This window comes from Squalius cephalus, assembly GCF_949319135.1.
Source record: "Squalius cephalus genome assembly, chromosome: 7".
In the NCBI taxonomy this organism is placed as follows: Eukaryota; Metazoa; Chordata; class Actinopteri; order Cypriniformes; family Leuciscidae; genus Squalius; species Squalius cephalus.
The window spans coordinates 12,880,733-12,900,273 of NC_137128.1; the positions used below are offsets into that span (position 1 = coordinate 12,880,733).

A 19,541-nucleotide genomic window follows, 5' to 3' on the forward strand; every position below is an offset into this window, starting at 1 on the left:
TGAATTCTTAATCCTTTTTTAAATGACTGAAGGGTACATTGTCAATTTTGAGTTGGGACTCTGAAAACCTTAGTACACGATTGAACCTTTAAAAAAAAAGAAGTAGTAATTTCATATCGCTTTAGGCCAGAATATAACACTTTAAAGGTTTTGTAATTTTGAAAAAAAAAAAAAAAAAAAAAAAAAAAAATTCTGGTTCTTCCCTTAGAAACAGCCAATTGTTGTGTCTTTGATATTTGATAATAATAAAACAATGGTCACTTGTGAGTGTGTGAAGTTTTTATCAAATGCATACATTTGATATTTTTTAGTTCGTCAAATTTAGCCTACTAATTAACGAAGTTTACTTGTATCGTTAAATTTGGCTGTGTTGGAGAGAGATAAACATGTCATTATAAAATAAGCAATGGATGTGGGTGTTGTTAATATGTGTTTGCAAGTCTTTGCTTGCCTAGTTTCTGTTCCATGACTTGTCAATAGATGTCAAATTGCTGCAGTAAACAGATTCGTTACACTTAGCTTCAGTTCACAAAGATTGTGTTTGTGTTCATTTAAACATGCTGAAATCATGGCTTGTCAGGGCTCCCGAGAGAAATGTCTCACAAACATTTGCAGCCACCTGTTTAAATCTGTGTTATGTCTTCAGAATTTCCCTTTAGTACTTGGAATGAAACCTGCAGACTATGTATGTTTGGCACTCATAACAATTTTCATCATATTTTTTTTTTTTTTTTTTTTTTTTGTCAACTTCTCTTCAGCTTCATTGCACTTGTTAGCTTATTAACTTGCAGTCTGCAGTCACTACTGAGTTGTATCTAAAACTTGTAGAAGAAATTGCAAGTATTTTACAGAAGCGGAACCAGGATGTAGGTATAATGGAAATATACACTTTGCTTGGGAATTGAACATTCCTTTTTGCCATTCCCAGAGAACTTTAGTATGTTGGAATGTTGAGGGAGTGAGCCAGAATATTACAGGATCACAGTCAAGCCACAGTGTCTAATGTCCTAATTGGATTATGCAGTTTCGGTTTCTTGACAGCAAATTATTCAAACAACCCGAACCTATGCTTTTTTCAAGAGATGACAAATAAAGACAGCATTTTGGCATTGACCTCAAAATCAGCATTTAAGTCTACTCTTTAAAATGTTAAGGTAACATCGCCAGATGGTATGTGACTACATAGTGTTAAAGCTCATTCATGAAGCGATCAAGAACTTTGTGGTCATTGCTGAGCACCCAGCACATTTGCTTAAATAATTCATGGGAAAAGTAGCTGAAGTAATTTTTTGTTTCCCCCAGAAGTCCCCCATTTTGTCAACCAGATCTCACAACAAGCCTGAAGGTTTGAACTGAATAAAAACACAAGTGGACCCCCTTATATTTTTGCATGAAGTCACCTTTGAGCAACTGAATAAACATCTGGGGTTTTTTATGTGTCATGATTTCCTTATGAGGCAGCTCTTTTTCATGCTCAGGATATATTGCATGAACATTTGGAAATGTAGCTGCATGACAAGGGTCAGTATCTAGTGCCAAAAACTTGGTGTCTTGACATGGCTTTCCTCAGCAAAAGTGTATCAAAATGATCAGAGCAGAATGTTTCTATAAACCTCCAGTGCTGTCATTAATGTCAACATCTGAAGCTCTGTTGATGTATGTTTTCTGGTCAACCCATAGGTTGTAGTTAATAATAGACAGCACCTATATTAGAAGACAAAAGTGGCAGATTTAAAGCTATAATCTTCACTGTAATAACATATGTGTTTTAAAACCTGTGTCCGTGAGTTTTGTAAATCCATTTATTCCTTTGCCTCTCAGTGAATGTGTAAAAGGAACCCAGAAATTACACATAATGAGCTACTGCTCTGCCAATGCTGTCAATTGGTGTGACCAATATGGTCATTAGCTGACAGTCTTGTCCCTTAAATGTGTTATGAAAGTAACTCTCAGCTCTTCTCGTCACAAACCGCAGAATGCTGGTTAGATTTAAGCCAGCTATGCGGCAGACCCAGCAAGTGTGTTTTTATGCTTGCATGCTCTAAAATAAACTGACAAAAGAGGGACTGCCCCATCACATGCTGCCTACACCATGTCTAAATCATGCAACATTTGCTGAAATGTACCGAGCAACCATAACTGTAAAAGTATACTGTATGTGGGGTTCATTACTAGTAATTTGGTTGCTGATATTTCTGTGATTATTAGTGGTCTTAGCATCATTATTAGGGGCCAAGCACCGAAGGTGCGTAGTCACCTATTGTATCTGTTCCCTTTCTTATTATTATTCTTCCGTTTCTTCCGACTGGGTGTCTATGGCAGCCCATAGAACCGCTTGCGGGAAAGTTATGAAATTTGGCACACAGATAGAGGACAGTCCAATCTGTCACCACAGCAAATTTGGTGTCTTAAAACCAATCCCTCTAGCGCCACCAACTGTCCAAAGTTGCACTCATGTTTATGCTAATAACTTTTGAACCATATGGGCTAGAAACAAATTTTTTTTAGGGGTTTTTTATGGATTTTGGGGCTGGGTCCGTGGGACTGTTTCTGGGGGACGAGTCTGAGGGAAGAACTGGAGACAATGGTAAGGAGAATGCAGAAGACAAAAGGTAGGCAAAATAAAAAGTGAACCCCCAGAAACACTCCCACGGACCCAGCCCCAACCCCCATCTCTGCAATAATAATTAATAAAGGCTGGTTTAAAGTACTTCTTCCTGCCTCTATGTATTAATGTTCATGGGTAGCCTAAATGGGCTCCATTCAGACCTTAACATTAAGTATTTTACTGTTATATGTCAACAAGATTCAACAAGACATTTTCGCCTGGCTATACCCAATGTTTAGACCTGGTGTGTTATTTATGCAAATTAGCACATACGTAATTAGATTATGCACTGTTTGTCCATGTTAACAAACAATTTAAAAAAAACTTGTAATACATTTTTTGTTTGTCTTGATGTACTGTAAGTAATCAACTCGGAAATTTTCAAGGTGATATCTAAAGGTTAAAATTTTTACCCTATTCACGTAAGAAAAAGAATGAATAGGCAGATGAATAGGCTATATTTGGGTGTTTTTCGAAACTTTCCCCTAATGGGATTCTTCGGGGCTTTTTTTCCTTACTCACGACATATTGAGAATAAAAAATCAGTTGAGTTTGATTCTGTTGCAATTTGTTCACGGTTGACCCCCATTTTGGCTTAAAACGCCTGGACTATACACCTAGGATGGCTTCAAGGTGAGTAAAAAAAAATTAATTTTTGGATGAACTATCCCTTTACGTGTAATGCGCAACTTATGCGAGTAATGCGACATACTGCTGATATTTACGCTACGCCATGATGCACTATGCTACTTCTGATGTCGCAAGTTGCGCTTTAGGCGTAAGTAGACTGTGTTTGGCCGGAAGCTAGAATTTTTCTTTGTAACATGTTAAATATGAATATTTTTCTTACACAAACTCATCGCTTTGCTTCAGAAGGCCTTTATTAACCCACAGGAGCTGTTTGGAGTTCGTTTATGATAGATGGATGCACTTTTTTGAGCTTCAATCTGTTGGTTGCCATCCACTGCCATTATCAAGCTTGGAAGAGCCAGGACATTTTTTAATATAACTCCGATTGTATTCGTCTGAAAGAAGAATGTCATATACACCTAGGATGGCTTCAGGGTGAATAAATCATGGGCTAATTCTTATTTTAAAGTGAACTACTCCTTTAATGAGTAATGGGTGTGTTTTGGGTGTAACATGCAAAAAGACCAATCAGAGTGTAATTTCCCATTCCTTTTAAAAGCCAGATGCGCTCGCGCCATGAGGGATTCACTATTTACATGGCGGAATTTGCAAGCAGACTGAACATTTCTCCTGAGAGCAAACGGATCTGCTCGTGCGCGAGGTTAAAGCGTGCAAGCAGACCATCTCAGGACAAGCCGGATTCCACCATCTCTTTATGTACACAATAATAATCTTATTAAATTTTAATCCTTTTATTTTCAATATTTGGCATATCTGTGTGCTGCTGCACGTCCCTGTGTGTGATAAGCAGAGTGTACGCAGGTTGTGGACCCGCCTATAGGCACACATTACTAACGCGCTCTTTAAATAACAAAAAAAATAATATTGCGCCATTGACTTTAGACCAGGTTTTTGTTGGTCAATTGGTTTCAGTTGCCTCAAAATAGCAAAGCGCCAACAATATGCCTGAACACACCTGGTTTTCAGACCAGCACGCCTATGGACGCAAATGCATTTGCTATTTAAACAACATGGCGCAGGATGTGAAAATGATAAATGTGTCGGGCTGATACTACCAAAAAACACTTGCGCCTGGCGCTGCATTGCACCAGGTGTATGATAGGGTCCAAAGGAAACATAGAAAATGTGCAGTGCTGTGGCTCCCCACGTCTAGAGTTGAGAACCGCTGCTAAATGCACAGAGCTGGACAGTAGATAAAGTGAAGCCCAGTGTAGGTTCATACAAACATTAACTTTTGAACTAGAATTGTGTTTTCCATAGGGCATTAGACATTTGAGAACATTAACCACATCAGAATTCATTCATGCTTTTGAGCTGACAAGGACGCACATAAAAAAGTGCCCAAAGCACCCCTCCTTCATTTTTTCTTCCTGGAGGTGAAGCCGGGCTTGTCCTTTCATTCATTCAGTTATGTAGCAGGAACTCTAAAGTAGTTCTTATTTGTCTGGACTGATAGTATCACATTTAAGTACCACAGTCACACTTTAAGCTCCTTTTACTTCCATTCATACACATACAAACATAGGGGTCCAACTATTGTCAGTATTGGACCCAAGTACTGTACGTTATTCCACTCAAATCAGTTTTATCTCGAAAGGGGGCCACTATAAACTAATAAACTACTGGTCAACCTGTGCAGCTTTATCAGCTCATCAAAGTTTGAACTGCCAGTACTTTATTAGAGGGGCTATATGTCAGAATATTCCTATGATGGCACGGGATATTTTTGCCGGGAAAATCAAAAGAATGTCATGTTTATGCTCGCTCTTCTGTTCAGTGACACATGAAATTGATTTTACAATGTTCAGGATCATGCCGAAAGAGCTGCACTGTAATGTCAATGTTGCATGCAAAGAAAATTGATTAATTCAAACTATACTCTCAAATAGGGCTGTGTAACGATTAATCGCGAATATAAAAAATAAAGTTTGTGTTTACATAATATATGTGTGTGTACTGTGTATAATTATTTTGTATATATAAATACACACATATGCATGTATATTGTTTATATAGTCACTATGGATTTGCTTTTGCAGCACATGAAAACAGAATCTTCTCGTCATGTCAACAAACCAAACTCTTCCAGGCCTCAGCTACAACTACAGTGTCTGAGAGTGGGTCAAAGTAGATTCTGTTTGTGGGCAGCCAATGGAGACCATAGGCTGGCATTATGCAAATTTGTTACAAATCTACGTAGGTTTGTGCAGGAAGTAAATCGCTATGATCAGATGCTTTCTTAACTGCTGTTTTCTCACCACTGTCATTTTTGTTGTGCGTTTATTTTGTTACCGAGAGGAAAGCTTATGGCACATATTTACATACAGTATTCATCTAAACGTCACTCTCAGCAGCATAGACGATGTCAAGATGTTCGTTAACAGTACATCGCTGCAAAGGTATATCCAACTTCTTTTTAATTCTAAGCGAAGAACGAGAACAAGAACTGAGCAGCGAGTATATCGGGGCCTTGAATCACGTTCAGTCTTGTACATTATGTGACTGATTTGGTCATCCAAGGCTAGCTCGAGTCACTATGGAGTGTGTGCATGAGTGCGATCACGAGCAATAAGTTGCTGGCTGCAGTTCACTTAACGGCCACCGGTGTCGCTAATAAATAGGGTTTATGAATTCTACATATGGTCTCTTTAAGAACAGCTGCAATTTCAGAGAAATTACAAAAAAAGAAGGAAGTCAAGTCAAGTCAAGTCAAGTTTATTTATATAGCGCTTTTCACAATACAGATTGTATCAAAGCAGCTTCACAGTATTAAATTAAAATTATTAAATTAAAATAATACATCAATGTTTGTTTCTAGTGGAAAAGTCCACGTTTGGTAATGCTGATCAGTAGTATTGTTGATTGATTAATTAAATTAAATATCCCCAACTGAGCAAGCCAAAGGCAACAGTGGCAAGGAACCGAAAAAACTCCATCAGGTCAAAAAAAAAACCTTGGGAGAACCCAGGCTCAGTCGGGGGCCAGTTCTCCTCTGGCGTCTATGAACTAGAGGTCGGATTTAACTGTAAGATTAAAAGTATTATATGTATGCCCGGCTGAAGAGATGCGCCTTTAATCTAGTTTTAAACTGGGAGAGCGAGTCTGAGCAACGAACAGTATCTGGAAGACTATTCCAGAGTTTTGGAGCTAAATGTGAAAATGCTCTCCCTCCTTTGGTGGACCTAGATATCCTAGGTATGACCAAAAGCCTCGAATTTAGTGATCTTAAAGAGCGCGATGGATTATAGGGCGATAGAAGGTCCGTTAAATAGACTGGAGCTAAGCCGTTTAGGGCTTTATAAGTCAGTAGCAATACCTTGTAATTAATACGGAACTTTATAGGTAACCAATGTAGTGATGATAAAATTGGTGTTATATGATCATATTTTCTTGATCTAGTAAGAACTCTAGCGGCGGCATTTTGGACTAACTGTAGCTTGTTTATTAACCCTATGGGGTCTAAGGTGTTTTTGGGGCCCTTGGGATGTTTTGACATGCCCTGACATTTGTGCTTTTTTCAGTTATTTATAAACATGATAATGGCAAAGGTGTAAATTCACTCTATATAGCACAAACAGGGCTACCATAATATGCGAGCAACATGTATGTAGATGTGTATGTAGATGCGCATGTGAACGCCATCAGCGTTTATCACAGGATCGCGTTTAAAGTTTGTGTAGAGAGAATGGTGTCTTCTTGGCGGCCCCTAATTTAATAACAAATGATCGTTGCGACGGAAGCGAATCAAACAAAACTAACTTTAGCTGTAAAATAACTTTATTAAAGAACCGCTATAAAGCCAAAACCTTAAATTATACGTTTATCTCTGTAAAGCTGCTTTGAAACAATCTACATTGTTAAAAGCGCTATATAAATGAAGATGACTTGACTTGACTTGACATGTTTGTATTTTTAAGAGAATAATGTTTATGCGTGGTTATTGAAAAAAATAAAAATGAAAGTTGCTGAAATAAGACCACAAAACTCATACTAAATATGTGTCCACAAGACTTTTGACTAATGGATGTTGTCGCTTCGAGTTCTGGCTTCAAAATTATGTGAAAATAGTCTTGCTTTATCGTTCACGTAAAACAATACATTGATTTAAATTGAGTAAAACAGGTTTTGCTTGGAAAGCCAATATGCGAGGGGGGCATGAAGGAGGAGTAGTTTACACCTGAGAATACAATGCCCCACCCATTATGCGTAATGACTCTGTATAATGAGCCATTCATTCAGGTGTGACACTGACTGAGCCAAGAATGAATGCAAGGACAAAAGATATATTTAGAAGAAGACTTATATTGACCATTTAAGATTTTGCTTACATCTATCTTGTAAATATGTTTTGCTATTTTATTAAAAAGGTTACAATTACAACAATATTTCAAGTGTACTCTTTCTTTGTAAAAAAAAATGATTATAGGCCTACATTTTATCATATGTATTCATTAGTTTGAATATAGCCAACATTGGAACATCTAACATCTTAGTTTATGACTTTATTTTTGACAAAAATAGTAATATATATATATATATATATATATGTATATAGAACATATGAGCAGAAATTGCTAAACAAAAGCTTATTTGATGTGGCAGTATATTCTACAGTAAAAACTGTACCCAAATGTGCGCTGTGTTTACAGCTGATGTGGGCGTTTCACAGGTCTGAAATGGTTCTCAGAATTTGCGTTTGAATAGCGCGCGCTCTCCGGAGCGTGGTCACATTACATTTGAATGAGCTCTTATGAGCTCGACTGGAATTGCCCTCTTTTAATACAGATTTCACAAGATGAGAATATTTGTTTTTTATATAAATTACTTCATTTAAAAGAAGAGAATTCAAGCTTCATGCCTGTGCGTCTGTATGCCTGTTTGACTGAGTATTCGCTGAGTTAGTTCATTTTCGGACGCGTTTCAGAATGGACTTAACTGACAGAGAGAAGGCAGACCTCGCATCACGTTTATTTTTCTTTATTTGGCGAAAAGCACAACACTTTGTTTTTATTGTGAGTATACACAAAAATAATACACACTTAACAGGATCGATTGATGTATAACACAAGCATATAAAATAAAAATTAATATTAGTATTTTGATTTTTTTTTGCACTGATAAGGAAAAAAACGAGCCTATCGCGCCGGCGCGATTGCCGACCTCAGGGGGTTAAGGATGCAGGACAACCGGCTAATAAAGCATTACAGTAATCTAGTCTCGATGTCATGAATGCATGAACTAACTTTTCTGCATCAGAAACTGATTGCATGTTACGTAGCTTAGCAATGTTTCTAAGGTGGAAAAAGGCTGTTCTTGTAATATATGAAATATGATTTTCAAAAGACAGGCTGCAGTCTAGTATAACACCCAGGTCTTTTACTGTAGAGGATAAAGTAACAGGACATCCTACTATGTTAAAGTTGTAGTGTGAGGTTTTGTGGGCGGTTTTTTGAACCGATGATTAGTACCTCTGTCTTGTCTGGATTTAGTAAAAGAAAATTGCGCGTCATCCAATCTTTTATATCTTTAACACACTCTGTCAATTTGGATAATTTAGCGTTTTCATCTGGCCGTTATGAAATATAGATTTGAGTGTCATCAGCATAACAATGGAAACTAATTCCATGTTTCATTATAATATTTCCAAGTGGCAGCATATATATTGAGAATAACAGAGGGCCTAACACAGATCCCTGCGGCACTCCATAGTTTACTGGAGTTATGATCGATTTTTCTCCATTTAAACAGACAAAATGGTAGCGGTCAGATAAGTATGATCTGAACCAGCTTAATGCTTGTCCTTGAACACCAGTATAATTTTGTAGTCGATCTAAGAGTATTGTGTGATCTATAGTATCGAACGCAGCACTAAGATCAAGTAAAACTAGTATTGAGATACAGCCTTGGTCAGAAGCTAATAGTAAATCATTTGTGATTTTAACAAGCGCAGTTTCAGTGCTATGATGCGGTCTGAATCCAGACTGAAACTTTTCATAGATGTCATTTTCTTGCAAGAAAGTGCCCAGTTGGGCGGATACAACTTTTTCTAGTATTTTAGACATAAAAGGAAGATTTGAAATGGGTCTATAATTTGCTAGGTTATTATGATCTAATTGTGGTTTCTTAATGAGTGGTTTTATAACTGCCAATTTAAATGTTCTTGGAACATGACCTAAAGATAAAGATGAGTTAATAATATTGAGGAGAGGCTCTTCCACTACAGGTAACACTTCTTTCAGTAGTTTAGTGGGTATAGGATCTAATAAACATGTTGTTGTTTTAGATGAAGTAATAAGTTTATTTAACTCTTTTTGTTCTATAGTTGTAAAGCACTGTAATTGTTCTTGTGGGGTGATAGTTGAGGCTGAATTATAAGGCGCGATTGAGGACGGAACGTTTACAATTGTGGTTCTGATGTTTTCTATTTTCTCAGTGAAGAACTTCATGAAATCATTGCTACTAAACTGTAACGGAATACTTTGTTCAGGTGACATCTGTTTATTTGTTAGTCTAGCCACGGTGTTAAATAAAAACCTAGGATTGTTTTGGTTGTTTTCTATTAGTTTGCGGAGGTGCTCAGCCTTGGCCGATTTTAGGGCCTTTTTATAACGTGACATACTGTCTTTCCATGTGATTCTAAAGACCTCTAAATTAGTTTGTTTCCATTTACGCTCTAAATTACGGGTTTCTCTCTTTAGAACATGCGTAGTATTGTTGTACCAGGGTGCTTTACTTTTCTCTCTGACCTTTTTTAATCTAATGGGTGCAACAATATCCAATTTTCCAGAGAGAATGGTGCTCATAGTGCTAGTTAATTCCTCTAGTTCATCTATTTGTTTGGGTTCACTGATCAGCTGAGACAGATCAAATAAGCTATTTGAAAAATTATCTATGGTGGATGGAAGGATTGTTCTGCCTGATCGATAACGCGGCGCAGCATGACATATTACAGCAGTACGTAATATGCAAGTTACCATGTAATGGTCAGTGACATCATCACTTTGTGGAATGATGTCTATATCGGTTGGATCGGTTCCATGTGATATAATTAAATCGAGTGTATGATTAAAACGATGAGTTGGTCCGGTAACGTTTTGCTTGACCCCAAAGGAGTTTAATAAATCTGTAAACACAGCCCCTAACGCATCATTTGGATTATCTACGTGTATGTTAAAATCTCCAACAATTAATGCTTTATCGACATTGACTAATAGGTCTGAGAGAAAATCTGCAAACTCTTTTAGGAAATCAGCGTAAGGCCCAGGCGGTCTATATACGGTAGCCAAGGCTAGAGATAATAGGGATGTTTTTCTAACATCTAAGAGCGTAACATTTAGTACAAGTACTTCAAACGAAATAAACTTATAACCCGTTTTCTGAGTAACATTGAGAATATCTCTATAGATTGTTGCAACACCGCCGCCACGACCAATCAGACGGGGCTCATGCTTATAGGAGTATCCTGATATAGTAGACTCATTTAGACCGAAATAATCATTTGGTTTAAGCCAGGTTTCAGTAAGGCAAAGTACATCGAAGCTATTATCTGTGACTATTTCATTTACAATAACTGCCTTAGGTGTGAGTGATCTAATGTTTAGAAGACCTAGCTTTAGAAATTGTTTTTGTTTACTAATAGCAACATTTTCTGTTTTAATAACAATTAGATTTTTCCTAGATCCTGCAGTAGATTTATTATTTGATCTCACTAAACGAGGAATAGACACAGTTTCTATGCAATGTTCTACACTAGTATTTATATCAGTTAAATTGGTGCAGCAGAGACTGTAATTTGGACTTTTGGTTACTAGTGAAAAGGTATTTAACATTTTGGAGATGTTATCCGACAGAAGATCCGCTCCGAATCTGCTTGGGTGTAAGCCATCAGCACAGAAAAGCCTAGGACGCTCCCAAAACAGATTCCAATTATTTACAAAGAGCAGTTTCTGCTCATTGCACCATGACATTAACCATTCATTTAGCGCGAATAATCTACTAAACTTTTCATGTCCTAGTCGGTACGTAGGAAGCGGTCCTGACACAATGATCGTTGTTTCAGGCGATGTGCTGTGTACCGTATTGATCAGAGTCCTGAAGTCTTTCTTCAGAACCACCGTCGGAAAGGAAGGAAATTTAATAAAACAGAGCAAAATAGGATCAGGAAATAATCTGAATAAGATTTGAACTTGCATTGGCCAGACAAACAGCTTGGCTCAATGTGTAGAGTGTATTTATATCACAATAACGGTATCATATATCACAGTAACTGTAAACTGTACCTCACAACTGTCTATATATTAAATAAATTTGTCTTTGTTTGGGACACAACCTTTTCTAAATGGTAAAGGCTACTGGCTGACACATCCCTTCTGACATTCATATATATGCCATCATACCAACAAATTATTGCCTTTTAACAATTCCCAGTAACAGTGATGATATTTGTCTCATTGATCTCTCTTGTAGGCTGACAGGTAATGAACCCCTGTCCATTCTGCCACTGACCTCACAGCCAGATGAAAGGGCGGGCAAGGCACACTACAAGCTGTGTGATCGACTCAAACTGGAGAAAAAACAGCGCAGAATGTGCAGACGGGACCCTGGAGTGGCTGAAACTCTCATGGAGGCCATTAGCATGAGTGCCTTAGAGTGCCAGTACCAATTCCGCTTTGAGAGATGGAACTGCACCTTGGAGGGCCGCTACAGGGCTCACATTTTAAAGAGAGGTTAGTAGTATGCGATCTATACAATTACTTTTTTGGTGGTCTCTATAAACCCCCCCCCCCCCCCCCTTTCCGAGAGCCTACTCTGCTCTGATGGCCCAGTCTGTTGTGATTGGTCTATGAAACATCCATTATTATTACCATATCGGAATTTTAGCTCTGGAGGCTTCCTTAGTACAAATGCATGCAAAGTGGATTTACATTTGCAGCACAAGAAAACAGCATCTTCTCTTCATGTCGACAATACAAACCAAACTCTTCCAGGCCTCAGCTACAACTACAGTGTTTGAGAGTGGGTCAAAGTAGATTCTGTTTATGGGCAGCCAATGGAGACCATAGGCTGGCATTATGCAATTTGTTACAAACCTACTGGAATTTCTGACAACTTGTTTCGGGCATTTAACCCCTTGCCCGTCATAGGGCCACTGGTGATCCCAACTTAACGTTGTTCAATATTCATTACTCTTTAAAACATCACACTCTTACTTGATCTGGACAAACTCAGCATCATAAGGAAGGTTTAAGACTCCAGCTTCGATATTTGACCACTGTTTATGATTTAAGTGGTTTGCAGTGACATTAATTTCTTAATTTATGACAGGAGTGCAAAATAATTAATCTGTAACGATCGTTATTTTGAATAGAAATTATCACTCACAAAACATTCATTCTCGTCTTCTCCGGTTTATTTGTGGTCAAATACATATAATAAACAGCATCCGCCAGGGTTATTAGTCCAATACTGCGCATATTTGGAGAAAAATGATTAATTATCACATGTTGGTAAAATATTTTGATCATACAGAATAAAAAATGTATTCATTTTCCACTCAATTATGCGATCTTTAGAGCTCAAACAGCGCACAGAGCGAGATGTGTTTCTCCTCTTCCTGATTTGCGTCATACTTGACCTCAAATCTTTATTATTCGCTGTACCAGCTGTCAATCATCTTCACGTGATTCAACGTGACCTCTTATGCATGACGCGTATGTTTACACTTCCTGATTCTGCACATCCATGATAACAAAGCGAAAGTGACATCTCTTCACCTGAAACAAGTAACTAATAAATGCACGATACGAAGTATTTGTGTTTTGTGGGTGATTTTCGTGCGATTTGGGTTTTTCATATGAATAAAGAATGTTTACAGAATGCATAGGTAATGATAGCCCATAGCTTCATCTAAAATGCTAAATATAACATATTTCAAAATCTTTTTAATACTTGAAACAATTTTAAACCGTGACCGGAATATGAAACAAATACTCGATGGTGTTTAAAAGTGAGCTTTAAAGAAAAGTGTAATATTAATAAATTAAATTGTGTCATGTAGCTTGAGGCTACCTGTTGTGCTAATGCACCTGCTGCAGGAGCTTTCAGTTCCATACAATCATTTTATAAAAATAATTCGCATTTAAAAGTTCCAATAATAGTTGTGTATTGTTTGTTTTCTAACAAGACTTAAGGATTAATCATGTATTCACGATTTACATAGCTATCGATGGCCAAGCATTATGCCAGAAGAAAGGCTGTAATGGCTGAATTCAAACAAAAGAATAAGGATAAAAGAATACTGAAGATTAAGTTTCATGCCGGCAAAGGTGTGAGATTGGACGATTTAAATGAAAAGAACACTAATGGGTCAGTTCTCCTGCCAGACATGAGTCAGAGACTGTAAATTGGCGTTTTATAGGGCAATAAACTATTTGATGAGAAACTTGTAGCCTTCTAAAAAAAATTCTCTGAAATCCTCCCCTGACATGGTCTCACAATAGGCTTCATAAAATGCATAATTTTAGAGATAACATACTCAGATTTGAAATGAAGCATGACCACAGTTGTGGCTACACTTTAGTTGTGGTTATAAGTTGCTATCCTAAATTCACATAATATTTTTATACATTTAATAAATATATTCTTAATATTTGTTGCTTTTGTTTTTATGTTTGAGCTTATATATCTCAATATTAATAACAGTCTGGTTAATTTTGAGTCTTGAACTATAAACTCTCAAGGGTTGGCTTTCTAAATATATGTTGGTTATGTGTCTATTCAGAATGACTTATGAGCAGCAACCTTTTTATTTTGGGTATTTTTTTTTCTTTTGACAAACAATAACTCCATTTATTGTGCATTTCGATCTTTGAAACTTTGCAGATCTTTTACATGAAAGGTAATATCCACAAAAAAAACATAATGGGAAACTTTAATTTAACCGTGTTTATCCAGTTGACTTTTCCAATGTATTTAAATTGACAAAATTTAAAAAAGTTATCTCAACTTTTGGTTGATTAAAACTCAAAAAAGCCCATGCAAAAAAAGAAACAATATAATTTATATTGAGATTTTTTTACTGTGAATTTTTTACTGAGATGAATTGGCAGTGGATTGCAACCAAAAGATTGAAGCTCAAATAGTGCATCCATCCGACATAAAGTCCAAACGGCTCCGGGGGGTTAATAAAGGCCTTCTGAAGCAAAATATCTTTTGGCACCACCAGTACAGTTATTTTAATTATTTTAGTACAACCACTAGGTACCCACAATACAGAAAGTTTAAAGAAAAACATTTATTTGAAATAGAAATCATTTGTAACATCATAATTGTCTTTACTGTCATTTTAGATTAATTTAATGCGTCCTTGCTGAACAAAAGTAAGAGCAAGGTGAGGTTGGTGCTGTTACTAGCATTCCCTGTGGGTGAAATTCAACATAAAATCACAGGACAAAAAATCACAGGATTGAAGGTCAGTAATGAACTGTTGGCTGCCTCATAATCCCCATGTTCCTTACAGGCTTCAAAGAGACGGCATTCCTCTATGCCATCTCTTCAGCAGGCCTGACCCACGCCATGGCCAAAGCCTGCAGCGCTGGCCGCATGGAGCGCTGCACCTGTGATGAGGCTCCTGACCTGGAGAACCGCAAGGCTTGGCAGTGGGGTGGCTGTGGAGACAACCTCAAGTACAGCAACAAATTTGTCAAAGACTTCTTGGGTAAGAGGTCCAACAAGGACCTCCGCGCCCGGATAGACATGCACAACAGCAATGTAGGAATGAAGGTAGGCTGCTAAGATATATATTAAAACGTATTTGTCTGGTTTGTATGTTTATGTTTATTGGGGTGATTTTTTTTTGGATCAGGTGTACTGATCCTGAACGTCACAAGCAAAACTGTCTTTAAAACGGGGAATCATAAATAATGTGAGAAATGTTGTGTGAAAGAAACATGCATGAGAAACTTGGAGTTATCTGCACACAATAAACTGTAAAATAGTTGATTGTATCACTTAGCGTTCTTTCTTTGTTGTGGTTAAATTAAAAGCTTCACACATTCTTTAAGGTCAATTAAATAGTCTGTAAAAAAAACATTTTAAATCACTTAAATTTACTTTTTAATTCAGTAATTTATTATAAATGCCCTTTAATCAAGGTTTGGTTTCCCTTTCAGTCTAAAGAGCACTAAGTGTGTCCAAGTCTTCCATTGTTTTTGGTAAGAGAAAGAGCCGAGGTAACATTGTAAGAGTAAAAACAAAAAAAGAAGGTACAGAAAAAGACCCATAACAGAGAGCCAAAGTAAACTACAGGTCTGGCACCAACATATTGTCTCATATTGTTAGTTTTAGTTTTAGAATGAATATAAATTACAGCACCGCTCAGCAGAGGCTCAGGACTCTTTGCTCGTCCATCTGAAGTAGTCATCCTCGGGCCATTTTGTCTGCGATAAGAGATTTACAACACTGCATTTTTGGTCCATCTGCACATGTAAGGAGGTGTAAGGGGTTTGGGGTCAAATCCCATATGGAGAACAAACTTGGAATGTGCTAGCCTCGGCATCACCTGCATTTTAAAGCTGACGTTACACATTTTCCTCTCCTTTCTTTGTGGTGGATTTGCAGTTTTTGTTGAACAAGTCTACCACTGGTTCAAGAGAAACTGTCCAGACAGCGCCTTTTTATGCTTATCGTAAGGTTCACTTTCTTACAGAAATGTTGAAGGGATCAAACATTGTGGTTGGTAATGCTCTCTGCATAACATGAAATTTAAGGGACAGTTCACTCTAAAATGAAAAATAGGTCATCATTTACTCACCCTGCAGTATGCTTTTCTTTCTTTTTTGGACCACCAAGGAAGAAATAATAATAATAAAAAAGAAATGTCCCGCTCGTGCTCATCAGCATCAAATATATATTTTTTAAATGCAAAAGTATCACAGAATAAATTGCTACACGTGTCAGATATTACAAGTGTTCTGGGGGAATATGATAGGGTTTGGTAAAAAAACAAACTGAAATTCGTTCGCAAGATTCTATTTCACTCCGATTCACCCAGAAAAAGCACAAAAGTTGTGAGAAATCAAGATTTAAAAAAGTATCTGTGTACTTTCTTCTTTTTGTAAGTTCATCTCCTGATTGGAACTCTGGTTGTCAGATGACAGTTGACAGATGTGAACACGATAACTTCTTGTTACGAACAGATATATTCACATAAGAGAAGAAAGTACATGGGTTATATTTCATGTCGTGTTTGAATAAATCCTGATTAAAGATTAAAAATCTCAAGCGTGTGTTGGAAATGTAACGCCCCTTACCATAATCGTGAACTTCCGCTTCCAAGGCTTCTAAAGCCTCTGTAAACACAGTTAATAATAGTATAGAAGCAGACTGATCAAAACCAAATTTGCAAGCATGACTTGAGCAGAACATTTCACAGTGGTAAGTTTTTATTTTGAAACTCTCTTACCTTTCAGATATGATGTTATAACGGTTTCATTTGTATTCTTCACAGTAAAAATTGTATGTCCTCAAGTGACAACATAAAATACTGTTTAAATTTTTTTTTACTGAAGTGTATATTTCTGATTTATTTAGGTGTATATAGCCGACATTGTACACTCCAAAGTTCAGGTAGCTGGGAGACAACGCGCTGCAGCTCCGTAACTTTTGGGTTATATTGATAAGGAACAGGCGTTATAGCCTAAACAAATCTTAACCATGGATTTGTAAGTTCATCCATTTTTGCAAGGCCAGTCAAAGGTGTTTGCTTTTGCATCAAAACACGTCTCCACGACATGGTAGCAACACTACAATTCACTGAAGCCTCGTCTTCTTTCTTTACGTATGCCTTTGGGTGGGCATTATGCTAATATTTAACATTGTGAAATAGACATTGTCACGAGGTGTTTGCAGACAGACAGATGAAGACAGATGAATAAAGTTCTCAGTTATGTACTCAAAAACAGGCAAACAGGCATTAGCAAACACAACTACATGTGATCAAGACCAGGGGCCCGTTCTTCGTACGTCGCTAACTCAGTTAGCTGGATTTGATTGTTGGCGATTTGGCATGATCTTGGATTGTTTGGTTCTTTCGACGTTCATCCTGGACTTGCTGTCATAGCAACAGGTGCGCAAGCTTAAACCTGCTTGGGAGCAGGCTTATTTTATGTTAACAGGATTAGATCCTAGGTAATACGGGAAGTCCAGCGCAGCGCGATAGTGCACTTTCTGAGATATATATTTTTTTTCTCGTGACTTGTGAGTAGGGCTGGGCGATATGGACCAAAAGTCATATCCCGATATATTTAGGCTGAATATCAATATACGATATATATCCCGATATTTTTTCCGCAAAGTGAGAGCAAATGTTCAGTCAAAGCCAAAGCCAAATATGACATGTTAAAAGTAGTTTTATTGAAACCAGCTATTTCAGTGAACAGTTGCAAAATCAAATGAATAAATAATAAACAGGTTTCTTCACCTTAGGGCTGCACGATTATGACAAAAATCATAATTGCCGATTATTCCCTTCGAATTGTTATTTGCGATTTATTAATTATGATTATCAAAGTTTACATTGAATATATATAAACAAATTTTGTGTAAACGTTATAATTTGCCTATATATATATATATATATATATATATACTTTTCCCCTTTACTTAACATGAATTGTAAGAATATGACTAATAGTAAAGACTAGTACTAATAAATAAACATTAGGCCTATGTTAAAGCTATTAAATAGCAGTCCCAAACTAGTTTTTGTTAATACAATGTTGGTATGAGCCACTACAGTCATTTAAAAATATAAAAAATAACACAAAGAAAAATAGTGGCATTTTGGGGTTAAAGGAGAACTCCGGTCAATTTTAACATTGAGCTCATTTTTTGTACATTTGGAGTGCTGTCAATACAGAGAACAACGACAAAAATCGGTGTTGCCTACACCGTGTTATCCTCTTTTTAAAATTTGCACCCAGTTGACTTCAATGGGGCAAGTTTTAAACCTGCTTTTAGCCTCTTAACATCCTTGATGTGTCATTACAAGTGCACAGGTCATGTGAGTGATTACTTCGGAGTGAACGCGGGTCAATCTGACTGCAGTAGATGTGAAAGATATGAATAAAAATGATGTTTATTCAGCCAGCGCACATACCTGTATTTACATCCTGTTTTCGGTCCATAGTAATCGATTGTCGAGTTCACGCGCATGATCATAGGTACTAAACCAAATGCGCGTGAACTCGACAATCGATTACTATGGACTTTGACCGAAAACAGGATGTAAATACAGGTATGAGCGCTGGTTAAATAAATAGCATTTTTATTCATAACTTTCACATCTACTGCAGTCAGATTGACCCGCGTTCACTCCGAAGTAATCACTCACATGACCTGTGCACTTGTAATGACACATCAAGGATGTTAAGAGGCTAAAAGCAGGTTTAAAACTTGCCCCATTGAAGTCAACAGGGTGCAAATTTTAAAAAGAGGATAACACGGTGTAGGCAACACCAATTTTTGTCGTTGTTCTCTGTATTGACAGCACTCCAAATGTACAAAAAAATGAGCTCAATGTTAAAATTGACCGGAGTTCTCCTTTAATAACGACCATGGTGAAAAACGACCATGGTGAATTTTGGGGTTAAAAACGAACATGGTGAATACACAATATTAACAATAACTGTTAATGAAACATGGAAACTGCTCCTGGTGAATAGAATGAAAATCATACCTGCATTACTTTTATTTCGTGTAATGTACAACGTAACGGCATTGCATGCTCGTAGTTTCTTTTGCACTTGATCAGTGAGGCGATACACAGCGCGCGCTGCCGCATTTGCGCGTGCCATTGAGTGTGCGCTCCGAGCACAGGATAATGGCTGACAGGACAAGAAAGTCCGTTTTTCTGAGGTGAAAGACTTTATTTCAGCGTACACTTATGTCACTGACTGGTAGTTCCTATTGTGCTGGGTTTTCTGAAGTAGGCTAGTCATGATTCGCCTCTCGTAACATAACATGCTCTAAACACACACGCAAAGTGGAAAAGGAGGAGCGGAGGCGTGGGGAGCAGAGCGCAAATTTGAGCTATATTGATATATGCGATATGGTCTAATTTCATATCGCATTTAAAAATATATCGATATATTTTTTATATCGATATATCGCCCAGCCCTACTTGTGAGATTGTCGTTTACATTATTAATTTGTTGGAAACGCACATTTATTTTCGACTTGTCGGATTCGGGCTTTAACTACAGCACAAACTGTTTGCATTCCC

General features: G+C 37.3%; 1 protein-coding gene across 2 annotated transcripts in view; it reads left to right on the plus strand.

Annotated features, from left to right (window-relative positions):
- wnt9a (wingless-type MMTV integration site family, member 9A) overlaps positions 1-19,541 on the plus strand; it is a 65,760-nt gene that overhangs the window by 31,480 nt on the left and 14,739 nt on the right. For both annotated transcript variants that reach the window (XM_079875254.1, XM_079875255.1), the window contains 2 exons: positions 11,726-11,985; positions 14,778-15,040. In XM_079875254.1, the coding sequence (XP_079731380.1) occupies positions 11,726-11,985; positions 14,778-15,040 (523 nt within the window). The remainder of the gene's footprint in view (positions 1-11,725; positions 11,986-14,777; positions 15,041-19,541) is intronic.